The sequence below is a fragment of the Typopeltis vanoorti genome, chromosome 13, assembly GCF_054136105.1.
Source record: "Typopeltis vanoorti isolate ZY-2024b chromosome 13, IOZ_Tvanoo_1.0, whole genome shotgun sequence".
NCBI lineage: Eukaryota > Metazoa > Arthropoda > Arachnida > Uropygi > Thelyphonidae > Typopeltis > Typopeltis vanoorti.
Genome location: NC_143561.1, coordinates 115,777,826 through 115,795,979, shown reverse-complemented (window position 1 = coordinate 115,795,979; position 18,154 = coordinate 115,777,826). Strand labels below are relative to the sequence as shown.

At 38.5% G+C, this 18,154-nt stretch overlaps 1 protein-coding gene across 1 annotated transcript in view; it reads right to left on the bottom strand.

Moving 5' to 3' along the window:
- Positions 1–18,154, bottom strand: part of LOC150100485 (sodium/hydrogen exchanger 9-like) — a 481,199-nt gene that overhangs the window by 41,383 nt on the left and 421,662 nt on the right. The window contains exon 17 of the mRNA XM_090402508.1: positions 4,843–4,938. Within this exon, the coding sequence (XP_090258634.1) occupies positions 4,843–4,938 (96 nt within the window). The remainder of the gene's footprint in view (positions 1–4,842; positions 4,939–18,154) is intronic.

The following is an 18,154-nucleotide window of genomic DNA, read 5'->3' as shown; positions in this document are numbered from 1 at the left end:
GAATAACACCATTAAGCTTGAGCTGCAAAAAATGAAACAACTATGCAGGGAATTTAAGGAGAAAGGTGACCGGCAGGCCAGAAGGGTAATGAGTGTGGTAAGAAAAGCAAAAAAGGATTATGAAAGAACATTGGCCATGCAGGCTAAAGAGACCTAAACAGTTTTTTCGATATGTTGCAAGTAAAAGAAAAAATGTATATGGCAGAATGATTTTAAAGAATGCCGATGGTAGGGAGGTAACTGAATCAGTTGATATAGTTGAATTACTGAGCGAGCACTTTGCAACAGTATATCATCCAGGTGGTGACATTGCAGAAATGAATGAACCAATAGATTATACGGGAATTGTGGTGAATGAGGTGGAGGTGAGTAGTCTATTGCAAATCCTCAATGTCAATACATCTGTGGGATTGGATGGACCATTTTGTTTAATCTGAGTCTCAAGTCTGGGTTAGTTCTGAGGGGGTGGAAAGAGGGGAAAATAGTTCCACTGCATAAAGGAGGTTCCAGACTACTGTTGTACATTACCGACCGATTAGCTTAACAGGAATCATTGTCAAGGTCTTGGAGAAACTAGTCAAGAGAAGAATACAGGATTGGATAAATGAAAATGGGATACTGTATGGGGGGGCAACATGGTTTTGTGAAGGGTAGATCATGCTTCAGTAACTTGCTCACGTTTTATAACACAGTGATGGCTGAACTGGATAAGGGTAATGGGTTTACAGTGATTCTACTGGACCTTGCCAAGGCCTCTGACATGGAATTCTAATCAGTAAACTGGAGCAGATGGGGATGGATATAGTGTTGGTGAGATGGATAGGAGGGTGGTTGATGGAGAGATACCTGGGAGTGGTTTATTCAGGAGTGGAGTCCAAAAGACGGCTTTTGACTAGTGGTGTGCCGCAGGGTTCTCTTCTTGGACCACTACTTTTCAATTTGTTGATTAACGATATAGGAAAGGATCCGAGAGGAAGTGTTCACTTGTTTGCTGATGATGCAAAGTTGGGTAGAGCAATAGTGAGTGCACAGGATGTCAAAATTTTGCAGGATGATTTGGATAGTTTGGAGGACTGGGCTAGGGAAAATGGATGTCAATTTAATGTGGCAAAGTGTAAGGTTATGCATTTTGGAGTGAAAAGATTAGCAGCAGTATATCACATTGGTGGAACCGTACTCCAGGAGATTGATGAGGCAAGGGATTTAGGAGTGTTGGTGGATAGGGAGTTGAAGTTTAGGGAGTACATTGCAAAAGTGGCTAAATCAGCTCATCAAATCATTTGTTTACTGAAAAATACTTAAACAAGCAGAGACAAACAAGTTATTGTTCTTCTATATCGAGCTCTAATAAGACCCCATCTGGACCACTGTGCCCAGATATGGGCACCAGGGTTTCTTCTTGATGGTTAGGATCCAGAGATGAGTGACCAAGATGGTGGCAGGTCTGTGGAATGAACCTTATGAGAACAGATTGAAGATTTGTGGGTTGCAAAAATTGGTTGATAGGCAGAAAAGCAAGTGATATCATTGAGACATTCAAATTACTGAAGGTTTCTGTAAGATTAATCCAGAAGATATTTTTGAGAATAGGACTGGTGGTGGGAGGACTGGGGGCCATACATGGAAGCTGGGCAAGAATGTGGTTAACAAGGATGTTAGAGCTAGGTTTTTTACTTGGAGAGTGGTAAATGAGTGGAATAAGATGCCAGAGTCCATTGTGGGTGCCATGACTGTGAATGAGTTCAAGGTGAGGTATGATAGATACTTTGTGAATGTCGAATAGTTGTTCTTGACATGATGTTAGGGCCTCCCTCGATGAGTCTGTCGACTCCTTGGAGTTGCCTGAAATAATCATCATCATCATAATAATAAGATTGCGAAGATTACAGAACTGTGAGCCTAATATCCCATGCATCTAAAATTATTTTAACCATTGTTAACAAACAAATTGAAAGAGCCTTAAGCAGTGAATTGAATGGACAATAGAAAGGCTTCAGAAGGGAAATGGGGACCATTAATGCTATCCTGGAACTAAAAATACTAATAGAAAGGTCACTTGAAAGAAATAGGAACATTTACATATGCGTCATAGACTTTCAGAAGGCTTTTGACTGGATAAAACATAATAAAATGTTCAATATATTAGATAAATTAGATATAGAAGATCATGTACTTAAGATTATAAAAATGATTTACACCAAACAGAAAATGGAGCTGTTTGGTGTTAGGCAAGGAGGAGTTAGACAAGGTTGTATCCTTTCACCAAATCTATTTAATATCTATAGTGAGACAGTGATGAAAAAGATTGAAAAACAAAAAACAGGAATTAGTATCGATGGTATGAAATACAACAATCTTAGATATGCTGATGATACCATTCTAATAGCAGAAAACAGAAACAAATTAATCAAATTACTGCAGCTACTAATTGAAGAAAGTAAAGAACTTGGATTAGATATAAATGCAAAAAAGACCAAATTTATAAAAATCTCAAAAGAAAGCAGATCCGAGCCAGAAATATTCATAAACAATATGAAAACTGAATATACAACAGAATACAAATATTTAGATACCTACTTTACTGCAGATGGAAAGCAAGATAAAGAAATAAAAATAAGAACAGCCATGGCTAAAGATGCATTCTGGAAAAATAAAGATCTGCTCATAAGTTTTCTGTGAGTATCGAGACAAAGAAAAGAATGATAAGAACATTAATGTGGCCAATTTTCACATATGGAAGTGAGACCTGGATATTGAGAATGAGAACACAGAGAAAATGAGAACACAGAGATCTTTATTACAGGAAATGATCCAGAGAAATATTAGATTGGCAGGACATGTACTGAGAGGTTCAACAGGACAGAGGCTACTTACAGTTTTAAAAGGAAAAATTATGGGAAAAGGATCAAGACGCAAAAAATGAAGGACATGGCTTGAAGATATAAGATCATGGACAGGATCATGGCTATGCAGAAACAAAATGGAAAGCCATCATGGACAGGATCATGGCTATGCAGAAACAAAATGGAAAGCCACCAACTGAGAGAACTGGAAGGACATGGTGCTGCACCCTCTCACTGAGGAAGCTACATGAAGAAGAAAAAGATACTAATATTAGTATAAATGAATTACAACTGTTGATAAGAAACCAGTAATGAAACTGTAATAGTGTTAGACTACCACAGAATCTGGCAGCCCCCCCCCCCTGAAGGAATACACCAATAAAAAAGATGACAGAATGTGAAAATACTACTGCTGCCAAGAGGAGTGATTGAATGAGAATGGAATAACTACAAGTGGATGTTGTGAATGCATCTCTGATGAATGTAGAAAGTTTCTTTTCTATTGGTTACAAAGTAAATTAAGCTTTTCTAGTTTAATTTAAGTTGAGTAAATGATTAAAACAAGAATATAATCATTTACTCAACTGTAAGCAAACAAAGTTAGTGCATTAATTAACTAGAGCTTCTATATACAAGTAGCCAAATCATGAAGATAATTCACACAAACTTTTGTTTGCTTACACCAGTGTTTCTCAACATGGGGCATACACCCCACAGGGGGGCAATTAGAAAATGTACATATTTATATGTACATGTAGCAGGGTTTTTCTCCCGGAAACTCTGGTTTTTCATCCCGCATACAAACAAATCGGCCCTTCAGAACAAATTTACAGACAAAAAATACTAGCGGTAGTGATGGTGGTTGTGAGCCATAGATGGCGTTGATTGGTAGTAGAGGCTCTGTGTAGTAGTGGAGACGAAGAGTTATACAGTAGGTGTCCTCCTGTGATGAGTCTTCGGACTCGTTGGAGTTGTCACGAATAATAATAATAATATTTATATTATACTTTTTCAGAACTTGGTTGACTATTATGCTAGAGGAGGGACATCAAAATCTTTGAGACGTTGAGGTGGGGAATCAAGATCTTTGAGATGTTGAGGTGGGGCATGATCCAAAAAACGTTGAGAAACACTGGCTTACACTATTAAACAATAGAATTTTTGTCAAGTTCAATTTACTTTGTAACCAACTGACAAAATCTTTCCTCAACTATCTCAGTCCAGAGTAATATATTGGGCATTCCATTATTTACAGCAGAACATGTTCTTTTATTGCAATATCCCCCCCCCCCCCCATGTCAGTGTTGAGTATGAGGAAAGATTGAGAAGATGCAACTTGCAGAGTCTGGTGGACAGGAGAAAGATGGGAGATATAATAGAGACCTATAAGTTAGTAAGGGGTTATTATAGAATCAATGCTGGAGAGGTTCTACAGAAAATAGTGGGAGTTCAGAGAAGAATCAGAGGTCATTCCTGTAAACTGCATAAAGATGGTGTGAGTAGGGGAGTGAGAAGCAGGTTTTTTCATGAAGAGTTGTGAATGATTGGAATGCCTTGCCTGAGAGTGTGGTGTCTGCAGAGAATTTGAGTGTGTTTAAATCACGGTATGATGAGCTGTGTGTATGATAAAAGGACCTCCTAGATGAGTCTTTGACTCCATGAGGTCTTGGGTAATAATAATAATAATAAATAATATTCCCATCTGATTACTATTGCTAATTAATGTCTACTGCACAATAAAATAGTAGACCTATCCTTAGAGAGAAAAAATATATATGTTGGCTTACAGCACTTACTAACAATGCATGTTTTATTACATGAAGAAAAAAGCATCCCAAAGAATTAATCTCACAGCATGCAGCTTTTTTATAAGAGAATTAATGGAAATATAATATACCTTTCTATTCACAGAATAAAAATCACTGTCGATACTTAAAACTTTCTACAGATAGAGACTGAACAGTTATGAATAATTTTTAATTAAAATCAATTATCTTACTCTTTCAGAATGGTGAGCATTATTACGATTGGAATATGTTAAATCACTTTCATCAACACAGAGGTCAACATCAGAATCTTCATCTTGAATTCCTTCCTAAAATATTAAAATAAGACAAATTCTTTAGTATTTAATATGCACTCACTTATAATGTATATATGGAGAAACCAGTTTATATCTCTCTCCCTTTTATCTAGTGTAATCGAAAATATGATTACAAACTGTAAAATATATTATAAAATTACAATAAATCTTCATGTAACCAGCCATATTTGTTCAATGAGTATTGTGGAGGAATTCTGCTGAGGAAATTGGTAACACCATTTGCCACAGTACCCATCCAGACCTCAACAGTACCACTATTAGGTAACATCATATGTAAATGTTACTTAGTCCTCCTCAATAGCTTAATGGACCATTTAGGTCTAAATGCTGCCATCATTAGGTTTCTCTACCTATCTGTCTCTGTCATAGGCTACATCTGGTGTAACAGTTAGTTGTCTTAGGTCTTTTATTACCACATCCATCCATTGTGCACGGGGTCTTTTGTGGATCTTTTATTGTAAATTTTATTTGTACATACTTATTTGATTAACTGGTTATCTTCTTTACAAATGTGATCAAACCACTCAATTCTCTTACTTCTTATAAATGATAGAATGTTGGGTCTTTGAAATAGGCTTCATATCTTTACCATTATTATATTTTTATTCATACAACCCAGTATTTTATTACTATTATTACGGGCAACTCCAGGGAGTCATTAGACTCATCGAGGGAGGCCCCAAATCATATTCATCACAACTATCTGACATTCATACAGTATCTATCATACCTCGCCTTAAACTCATTCACTGTCACAGCATCCACTACAGACTCAGGGAGCGCATTCCACTCATTCACTACTCTAAAAGTAAAGAACCCAGCTCTAACACCTTTACTAACCACACTTTTGCCCAGTTTCCATGGATGTCCCCTAGTCCTCCCACAACCAGCCCTGTTCTCAAAAATATCTTCTGAATTAATTTTATAGAAACCCTTCAGTAATTTGAATGTCTCAATCATATCTCCCCTTCTTCGCCTATCAACCAACTTTTGCAACCCACAAATCCTCAACCTGTTCTCATACGGTTCATTCCACAGACCTGCTATCATCTTGGTCACTCGCCTCTGGATTCTCTCCACATCCTCCCCATCAAGAAGAAACCTAAGTGACCAAATCTGAGCACAGTAGTCTAGATGGGGTCTTATCAAGGCTCGATAGAGAGGAACAATAACCTGCTTGTCAACGTATTCTTCAGCAACCAAGTGATTTGATGAGCTGTTTTGGTCACTTTTGGTCAATTTTGATTGTAAGATGGCCCAAACTTTTTTTCTCAATAGTGTATTTTTGTTGTTGATCATATTTTGCAATTGTAGGTTAGCATTGAGCATAGATAACTTTAGTTTTTCTCTGAATTTTCTTGACAATATTCTGGATCTTAGAAGTTGTATAATTGCAAAAAATCCACAGCTGGCTTTTTCAGTTCTTTCCTCTATCATTTGATGCATACCATTATAGCTTTTAATATCGATTCCTAGATATATACATATGACTTATACTGTCGACATTATTCACTTGCACAAAGATATAATTGCCACCTATGAAATTGGATCAATCTTGATGGAGTCTTGAAATGCACATATGTTTAGTCTTTTCCTGGCTTATGAAAAGACAAGGCTTACTTGCTTTGATTACATTAGATGCTATTTGTACAACATCTCAACAATCTCCAAGAAAAATTATGCCGACAGTATAAGTCAGCAGGATGTTCTTATTTCCATGTTCTTTCATGTTCATTTAGGTTTTTAATGACTTTTTCCAATGCTAAGTTGAACAGAGCTGATAAAAGAGCATCTCCTTGGCAAAGTCTAGATTTTATTTCAAAACATGATGAATACTCCTATAGGAAATATACCTTGCAGAGGGTATAGCGATTACATAGTTATATATGCTTTTGTAGTATTCTAAAAAAGTGTTTCGATAATAAAAACACTAATGTAACTTTTTATCAAATTCATGTTTTTCGGAGTTGTCAGGTTGTGAAAATATGATCATTTGTTGACATTCCTCTCAAAAGCCATGATAGAATCTAATGATGTTTGAAGCATATATGCTAATTCTTTTCCAGATCAGTGTAGATAATCTTTTGTCTTTTCTATAATTAATGGTAATCACAGAGATCTCTTTTTTGAAAAAGTAGGGCACATGGCTGTATTCGAATCCATTGGAATTTGTTCTTTTTGCCATATTAGCTTGATAAATTCATAATTTCAGTTGGTCAATGAAAGTTGCTGCTAAAAAGATATTATTATTAGTACCCAAGACACCATGGAGTCAAAGACTAGGAGGTCCTTTTATCGTACACACAGCTCATCATACCATGCTTTAAACACACTCAAATTCTCTGCAGACACCACACTCTCAGGCAAGGCATTCAAATCATTCACAACTCTGCATGAAAAAAACCTGCTTCTCACTCTCCTACTCACAACCTCTTTATACAGTTTCCAGGGATGACCTCTGGTTCTCCCCTGATCTCCTACTATTTTCTGTAGAACCTCTCCAGCATTGATCCTATAACAACCCCTTACTAACTTGTAGGCCTCTATTATATCTCCCCTCTTCCTCCTGTCCACCAGACTCTGCAAGTTGCTATGTTTTATTTTTGTAGTAGAGAAGTGATTTGGATTTATGTTTTGGTGTAGTTTTGTTTATTTTTTATAGCTTTGCATAACTGAATGATTGTAGAGAATGGTGTTGAAACAGGCTTTTATTTTTACTATTTTTGACGCTTCCAGTGAACAAGACAAAATGGGGTTCAAACAAGATCAGGATTTTGGGCTAATGGGCGGAGTGAAAATCAAATGTAATTAATAGTGTGGACTTTTCAAGGATGGTATGTTATCGTGAATGCCATATGTATACATGGCAGAATATGAAGAGGTGTGTTTGTGGCGAGACTAAACAGGAAATGAGAGAGGGTATGTATGGATACATCTAAAGTGTGATATTCTGTTGGACCATGAGTATACTCGTACAGTTATCAGTTTAATGCATAGTGATGTGACCCCTAAAATGTAACATTAAACTGATAGCTCCACTCACATAATCTATTGAGGTCCTCCTGCAAAGCCACAACAATTTGCTCTGCTCTTCATTGCTTTTCCTAACTTTGCATCATCAGCTAAGAGCTGCATATCTCCAATTAAGCTTCTCTGCAGTTCATTAATTTACAAGTTAACTAGTGACTCTCTCCCTTTTGGGATACCAGTCCTCCGTGCATAACCTGCTGATATCTATCTGACAGCCAACTGCCCCAATTCAACTTGCTAGCCTCTTATTCAATTTCACCTATATCAATTTATTTACTACCTTGTCATATGGCAATCTACCGGGGGGGGGGGGGGGGGCTTTGAAAAACCCAAGTATACCAATGTATATGTATCTCCCTTATCCAGTGAATTTGTTACCTTGTTGTGGTACATAAGCAGACTGCTAAAATACGACATCCTCCTGACATAACATGCTGACCATCATAAAGAATGCTGCTAATATTAATGCAATTCTAAACTCCTGGTCAACCTCTCTAACACTTTAAGAAAACTCCAAAAACAAAAATTGGCTTACAATTTGTAGCCTTCATTTTATCTCTCCTTTCCTGTGAAGTGGAACAATTTCTCCCACTTTCCACTACTTTAGGACTCGCCCTGTTGCAAGACTCATTTTAAAAAGGTTTGCCAAGGATGCCATTAATTTCCTAAAGTAGTCCTTCAAGACACAGTGATATACTGATGTTCTTCTGCTTTAACATAACATTTACTTAATTCCTAAGATACCTCCTGATTACTCACCATCAGTCCTTCCTATATTAATCCTTTAGATTCCAGCTTTTCATGCTGTCCCATTGATGACTACAAATTACCATGATAAACAGCCCATTGAATAATTCAACTATATACTTTGCATCAGTTACCAATCTATCATTGTTATTAACTATCATCATCTTCATAGTCACTTTTCTACTTACCACAAGTCGAAAGAATGCACTAGGAATTTTCTTAGCTTAATTGGCTTATTGCTGCTCATACTTTTGCTGTCTTTTACCAACCAAGTCACTGTCCCAGCCTGCCTTTGTATTTTTCAAGCAAATGATTATTATCAACATTCATCTAGTATTGCCTACACTTAACCTCTTCATTCATTCATCCATTTAATTCACCTTATTAAGCCTTTTCACCTTTGGAATACATTCAGACACTGCTGCTGTTAAAGAGTTCTAGATCAATGCCCAAGCAGCATCTGCTAATTTCCATTCAGTTCCTCTTTCCAGCTATAGCTCCCAGTTATCTTCTAAGCTTTTCACAATCACCAACCTAGTTTTAATTATATCCCTTCTTTACTCATCTCTTATGATTGGCTACAACCCAGGTATTCGCTTCATGGATCACTCTCACCAACTTGGGGAAGATTAGATGCTCTGTTCACAATCACTTCCTCTGGTGATAACCAGATTTTAAACTCTTAATTGTTGTGTACCCTCTGTTACATACTACCTAAGATTGTTGTCCCATAAGCCTTCAAGAAATTCATTCTTATTTCCTGATGCTATCTCTTCATTCCAATCAATACTGCCTTAATTGTAATCACCAATAATGATCACCCTTCAACTGCTCACTAAGCCAAGTTGATTACAGATTTCATTGTCTTCACTCTCCACATTCTCTGGCCTGCATCAGCATCAAACCAAATATCTCATTCTATCAACTTCACATCATACCACTTCAAAATCCCTGCCTCTTTTTTCTTCTTTTATCTCCACACTGTGTGGATATAATTCCGTGCATTCTTTGATTAAAACAAACAAGGAAATATGAGGGTTGTTTGATAAGTCTGAGCAAAAATGAAGAAAACATTTTTTTGGGACAAACTTTTTTTTATTTTTCAACATAGTCTCCATTGAGGTCTATACACTTAGTCCAACACTGCTCGAGTTTTTTGATCACATCCATATAGTATTATTTGTCCAACTCTTCAAAATAGGCAGTTGTTTTGGCAAACGATGAAAAGAGATTTTCATCGTTTGATGAAAATCTCTTTCCTTCCAGCCATTTTTTCATGTTTGGAAACAGACAGTAATCAGAGGGAGCCAAATCTGGAGAGTAGGGAGGATGCAAAAGGACTTCGTAGAGTAAATCAAACAATTTTGCAGTCACAATTGCTCAGAAGACTGAGTGGGTATGTTAGTGGAAAAGAATCTTCTGCATTGCTCTCCCCAGTTTTGCACATATCACTAGTTAAGCCTATCCCGATATCATTAACCCCACAACCGGCCAGGACGTCTATAGATGCATAATACACTCAAGTAATTGTTTTGCACTTTTCCAAGAAGTCTATGAAGATTATGCTACGAGCATCCCAGAAGATGGTGGCCATAACCTTTCCTGCTGAAGGAATGGTTTTCACTTTCTTTGGTGCAGATTCCCCACTTGCAACTCACTGTTTTGACTGTTCCTTGGTCTCAGGCTGGTAGTAATGAATCCATGTTTTGTCCACTGTTACGAAACGACGCAAAAATTCCCCTGGATTCCATTGAAACAGCTTCAAGCTGTCCTTGCAACAGTTCACACATCGATGCTTTTTCTCCAGTGTGAACAAACGCGGCACCCATCTTGCGGATAGTTTTCTCATATGTAAATATTCATGTAAAATATTATGTATGTGGTCATTTGAGATGCCCACAGCCTTAGCAATTTCACGCACCTTCACTCTTCTATCATCCATCACCATATCATGGATTTTTTTCAATAATTTCTGGGGTAGTGACCTCAACATGGCATCCAGAATGTTCAGCGTCACTTGTGCTCATATGGCCACTTCGAAAGTTACTAAACCACTTATATACCATTCTAATCGAAGATGCAGATGCACTATCATGTTTATCAAGATTAGCTTTGGTTTCCTGAGCTATTTTGCCTTTCAAAAAGTAATGTTTAATCACTACATGAAATTCTTTCTCATCTATTTTTCACAAATCACAGTACTTGATCGATTCAAATGAACGCCAAACACACAGTAATAGATCCATCTGACTGAAACTTAGTGTGTGATCCTCCAACAGTTGCCAGCAACTAAAAATAACCTCGATACATACTGTTGGCACAATCTCTTAGACTTTGCATGGACTTATCGAATAGCCCTCATAAGTAATAATATTTATTTAAAGCCATATAATAATAATAATTATTATTAACATCTGACCATGGAGTCAGAGACTCATTGTGGGAGATACACACTATTGCACACACTGCTCATCCAGCTGTGCTTTAAACTGATTCAACATGTCTACATTCACAACACACTCAGGCAATGCATTCCACTCACCAATCACTCCCCTTGTAAAAAAACCTTCTCCTGACACGCTCTTTATCCAGTATCCAGCAATGGCCTCTTGTTCTATTCCCTCCTCTCCCATTGTATGAAAAATCTCTTCTTTGTCAACTTGATAAGTTGATTTTTCATACAAGGGTGAAAGAATTAATAATTGTGGCAGGTAAGAATGAACTGAAAGGTGATAAATTTTTTTATCAGAGAGGACTTGAAAGTATTGTTAAAGGTAGCGAAAGAAAAGAGTGACAGAGTTAAAATGGTGAGTCTGTTGCTGCGGTATGACAGAGAGGAGTTTAGAAGGAGGGCCATAATTGCAAATGACATTATGCACAGGTTATACAGACGGTGTGGTGTGGAATTTGTGGATGTGTGGAATAAGTTTGCTGGGCGAAAGGACTTATACAAGATGGATGGCCTGCATTTGAAGGGACTTGGTGTGCGGAGACTGGAAAAAGTGTTGCTGAATGAAGTGAAAATGGATGTGCAGAACCAGGGAAACTAGAACTACCAAGGAGGGGGGGGGGAGTGGATATGCAAACTTCAGTGAGACGGTTGAGTGTAAAAATTAATATAATGTAACCGAGCCAGCACTAAGGACAAAAAATGGGAATGGGACATTTAGAATAATGCATCAAGATAGGGGTGGGACAAAGGGATCACTGCATTTCATGTATACTAATGCCAGGAGTATTAGGAACAAGAAGGAAGAATTTTTGGCCTTGATTGGCTCTTCCTGGTCACAGGTTATTGGCATTAGTGAAACATGGCTGACGGAAGATGATATAGTTAGTGGGATAGAATGTGTAGGTTATAGTGTGTTTAGGAGGGACAGAGAGAATAAAATGGGGAGAGGGGTGTTATTCATGATAGCTGATGAACTGCAGCAAGGAGAATTGAAGTTGTATTGCAGGATAGTGAAAGGAGCTCATTTGAGGCTATTTGGTGTGAGATTGAGACTGGCAGAATAAAATATACAGTTGGGTGCTACTATAGACCAGGTGATGGAATAGATGGTGGAGATAGTATGCATAAACAAATTGATGAAGTGAGTGGGAGGAGGGTAATTATTATGGGGGATTTCAACTATGGTAACATCGATTGGAAGGAGGAGAGGACACATGCGAGGAAGGAAATGGATTTTATTCAATTATTAAGGGATAACTATCTGAGACAGCATGTAATTGAAAATACTAGGGGTGTGAGAGTGCTTGACCTGGTAATAGCATCTCACAATTTGACTGTAACGAATATGACCATATTGCCACCTACTGGTGAGAGTGATCATAAGGTCTTGACCTGGGAGGTGACTAAAGGTGTGGAATTTTTGACTAAGACAGGGTATATGTGGAATTACCGTGCTGGCAAGTTTGACAAGCTTAGGAGATTGCTTGGATCAGTGCCATGGCATGTACAACTGCAAGGGCTGGACGTAGATAGTGCATGGGAAGTGGTCAAGGAACATTTACAGGAGGTTATGGCTGATTGTATACCTAAGGTCTGAATAGTAAAACAAGTACAGGTTAAATGGATGAATAACACCATTAAGCTTGAGCTGCAAAAAAAGAAACAACTGTGGAGGGAATTTAAAGAAAGGGGTGACCTGCAGGCACACAAATGGTATAAAGTGCAGGCCAGAAGGGTAACGAGTGTGGTAAAAACAGCATAAGCCGATTATGAAAGGAAACTAGCTATGCAAGCAAAAGAGAATCCCAAACAGTTCTTTCAATATGCTGCAAGCAAGAAAAAACTGTACATTGCAAAATGATTTTAAGGAATGACGATGGTAAGGAGGTCACTGAACCAGTCGATATAGTGGAGTTACTGAGCGCGCACTTTGCAAAAGTATTTGCAAAAGTATATCATCCAGGTGGTGACATTGAAAAAATGAACGAACCATTAGTTTATACGGGAATTGTGATGAATGAAGTGGAGGTGAATAGTCTATTACAGAACCTTAATATGAATACATCTGTGGGATTGGATGGTATACCGGCACGGGTCTTGTGTGAAGCAACTAAGGAATTATCAGTGCCCATGACCATGTTGTTTAATCTGAGTCTCAGGTCTGGTTTAGTCCCGAAGGTGTGGAAAGAGGGGAAAATAGTTTCACTGCATAAAGGAGGATCCAAGACTATGGTGGCAAATTACCGACCGATCAGCATATCAGGAGTCATTGTCAAGGTCTTGGAGAAAGTAGTCAAGGGAAAAATACAGGAATGGATTAATGAAAATGAGATACTGTACAGGGGACAGCATGGCTTTGTGAAGGGTAGATCATGCCTCAGTAACTTGCTCAAGTTCTATAACAAGGTGACAGCAGAACTGGATAAGGGAAATGGGTTTACGGTGATACTGCTGGACCTGGCAAAAGCGTTTGACAGGATACCACATGGAATTATAATCCGTAAGCTATAACATATGGGAATGGATATAGAGTTGGTGAGATGGATAGGTGGGTGGTTGATGGAGATATATCAAAGAGTAGTTTATTCAGGAGTGGAGTCCAAAAGACGGCCTGTGACTAGTGGTGTGCCGCAGGATTCTGTTCTTGCACCACTGCTGTTTAATCTGTTCATTAACGATATAGGGAAGGATCTAAGTGAAACAGTTCATTTGTTCGCTGATGATGCAAAGTTGGGTAGGGCGATAGTGAATGCAGAAGATGTCAAAGGTCTTGCAGGATGACTTAGATAGATTGGAGTTCTGGGCTAAGGAGAATGGATGTCAATTTAATGTGACAAAGTGTAAGGTTATGCATTTTGGGGTGAAAAGATTAGCAGCAGTATACCACATTGGTGGAACTGTACTCCAAGAGATTGATGAGGCCAGGGACTTGGGAGTGTTTGGTGGATAGGGAGATGAAGTTTAGGGGGACACATTGCAAAAGTAGCTAAAACAGCTCATCAACTCACTTGGTTGTTGAAAAATACCTTGACGAGCAGAGACAAGCAAGTTATTATACCTCTGTACCGAGCCCTGATAAGACCTCATCTCGACTACTGTGCCCAGATTTGGTCACCTCGGTTCCTTCTTGATGGGGAGGAGGTGGAAAGAATCCAGAGGCGAGTGACTAAGATGGTAGCAGGTCTATGGAATGAACCATATGAGAACAGGTTGAAGATTTGTGGGTTGCAGAAACTAGTTGATAGGCGGAAAAGGGGAGATATGATTGAGACATTCAAATTGCTAAAAGGATTCTATAAGATTAATTCAGAGGATATTTTTGAGATCAGGACTGGTGGTGGGAGAACTAGGGGACACCTATGGAAGCTGGGCAAGTGTGTGGTTAGCAGGGGTGTTAGAGCTGGGTTCTTTACTATTAGAGTGGTAAATGAGTGGAATAAGCTGCCAGAGTCTGTTGTGGGTGCTATGACAGTGAGCGAGTTCAAGGCAAGGTATGATAGATACTGTGAGAATGTCAAATAGTTGTGTTGACATGGAGTTTAGGGCCTCCCTCGATGAGTCTAAGGACTCCCTGGAGTAGCCCGAAATAATAACAACAACAACCCCTGATTAGCTTATGTCTCAATCATATTTCCCCCTCTTCCTCCTATTCATCAGACTTTGCAACTTACATTCTCGCAATCTCTCTTCATACTCAACATTCCAAAGACCACTGACAACCTTTGTGAATCTTTTCTGGACTCTTTACAACATATCCTCATCACCATGAAAACCCAGCTACCAAACCTGTGCACAATAATCTGTGCACAACAATGAGGCCTGATCAATGCCTTATATGATATCATAACCTCTCTATTTCTGCATGTCAGGGTCCTCTGAATCATTGCCATTATCCGATGTGACATCTTCAGAACTTGTGCAACATGGTCCTTGAATTTCGAGTCCTTGTCCACCATCCCTAGAGCTCTCATCTCCTCTACTTCCTTTTAAAGTTTCCCCACCAAGTGTATACTTTGCATCCCATTGTTGCTTACCAAATCTCAAAACCTTCCACTTTGCAACATTGAATTGACAGTTCCGCTTACCTGCCCATTCATGCAATCTATTGAAGTCTTTGTAAGGCCATAACATCCACTTGACTCTGCACTGCTCTCCCCAGTTTTGCACACATCAATAGTTAAGCCTATCCCAATATCATTAACCCCACAACCGGCCAGGACGTCAATAGATATCAAGCTAAATCTGGATAGAATTCTAACACCTATTGAATAACATGGATAAGAAGTGCAATTCAGTCTCACTGTTTATCCACCTCAGTCTGTAGGGGTGTTAAAATACAAATTTAACAACAATGGTCCCAAAACTGACCACTGTGGTGAACCACTAGTAATCTTCTTTCAGGATAATGCACTCCCCATATACAACTTTCTGATACCTATCCAACAGCCAGTCACTGATTATTATTAAACAAGACCTCATGGAGCCAAAGACTCATCTGGGAGGTCCTTTTATCACACACACATCTCATCATACCGTGTCTTAAACACACTCAAACTCCTTGCAGACACTACACTCTTAGGCAAGGCATTCCAATCAGTCACAACTCTGCATGAAAAAAACCTGCCTCTCACTCCCCTATTCACACCCTCTTTATACAGTATCCAGGGATGACCTTTGGTTCTCCCCTGATTTCCAACTATTCTCTGTAGAACTTCTCCACCATTGATCTTATAACACCCCTTTACTAACTTGCGGGTCTCTATCATGTCTCCCCTCTTCCTTCTCTCCACAAGACTCTGCAAATTACATCTTCTCAATCTTTCCTCATACTCAACATTCCAGAGGTTAGAAACTACCTTAGTCAGTCGCCTTTGGACTCTTTCCAACATCTCTTCATCCTTCTGAAAACCAGGTGACCAAATCTGGGCACAATAGTCCATGTGTGGCCTAATCAGAGCCTTATACAATGGAACAAGAATCTCCCTACTTCTACACGTCAGTGTCCTCCGCATCATTCCCAGAAGTCTGTGTTGTCTTCACAATTTTCGCGATGTGTCCCCTAAATTTTAGATCCTTATCCACCATCACCCCAAGATCTCTTATTTCCTCTACTTCCAACAATATATTCTCACCAAGAATAAATTCTGCATAACATCTTTGTTTTCCAAATTTTAAAACCTTACATTTTGCAACATTGAACTCACATCCCCATTTGCTTGCCCAATCACTCGATTTATTCAAGTCTTCTTGCAAGGCCACAACATCTTCAATACTCTTTATGGTTCGTCCCAACTTTGCATCATCTGCAAACAACTGAATATCTCCATCCAAATCTTCACCAATATCATTAATATACAAGTTAAATAGTAATGGCCCTAAAACAGATCCCTGGGGCACTCCACTAGTGACTTTCCTTTTCATGGATATCGCACCCCCATACACAACTTGTTGATACCTATCAGATAGCCAGTCTCCAATGCAGTGCACTAATCTAATATCCAACCCCATCTGCTCTAGTTTGACTGTCAACTATTCATGAGGTACTCTATCAAAAGCTTTTGCGAAATCCAAGTATATTACTGTGTATCCTTCTCCTCTGTCCAAGGAAGCAGTCACTTTATTGTAATAAGTAAGTAGATTACTAAAACATGACCTCCCTTTAGCAAATCTATGCTGTCCATCAAAGATTATACCATTGTTGTCAACCCAACTCTGGATCCTAGTTCTCACAAGCTTCTCCCACAACTTAACCACAACACTTGACACAGAGATAGGCCTATAGTTTGATGCTTGAGTTCGATCACCTCCTTTATGAAGTGGCACAATCTTGCCCTCCTTCCACTCTTAAGGAATTTGACCAAGTGCAAGACTCATCATCATCAAATTCCTGCCATGTACCCTCAAGGGGTGTACAGGATATGACAGTACTACATGAAAAAATTACATCATTACTAACTTCCTATCTACAATTTTCCTCCAAATCAGTCTGTTACTTGTCAAGACTCCAACATTATCAGATCTTATATTTCTATCGTCTAAGGCACTTTGTACCGTATCAATCCACCTATATCTTGGTCTTCCTCTGGGTCGTTTTCCTGCTAACCTGGCAGAGAACACTTGTTTTGCTAATCTTTCCTCTCCCATTCTATTTAAGTGACCATACCATCTGAGATTAGCTCTGCTAACGCATTCCTGGATGCTGACAATGTCAAGTTCTTTCCTAATATCCTCGTTTTTAATATGATATTGCCATTGATGCCATCTGTTCACGCCTCTAATCTTTCTCAGGACTCTCATATCTGCGGTCTCTAGTCTTTGGTCAAGTGTTTTACTTCTGACCCAGCTCTCAGATCCATAAGTTAAAATTGGTTTGAACACTGTCTTGTATACAGCTAATTTAGTGTTCCGACTAATTTCTTTCTTATTCCATATGAATTTATTCAATTGACTTCCCACCATACCAGCTTTGCTGATTCTGTTGTCTATTTCTATATTTAGTTTACCATCTTCAGTAAAAATTGTGCATAAGTAGCTGAAATGTTTTACTTGTTCCACAGGTTCTCCATTCACAACACAGTTGACATTTTCAATGATTCTGCCTATTTTCATTGTCTTTGTCTTTTTATTGCTGACCTTCATACCATATCTATTACAACAGCTATTCAATTTAGTCAGAGAATCTTGCAGACTTGTAGCGGATTTATTTAGAAGTATAACATCATCCGCATAAAGCAAAGAGCTGACATTAACATCTCCAATTTTGATATCAGGTTTAATACCACATTCCTTCATAATGTGATCCATATAGATAATGAATAACAGAGGGGATAATGTACATCCTTGTCTCACACCAGATTTAACATTAAACCATCTTCCTCTACTTCCTTCAATTCTAACTGCTGACTCACAACTCAAATAAAGACTAAGTATCGCTTGATATAATGCCCCATTGACACCATATAACTGCAGCGTATTGAA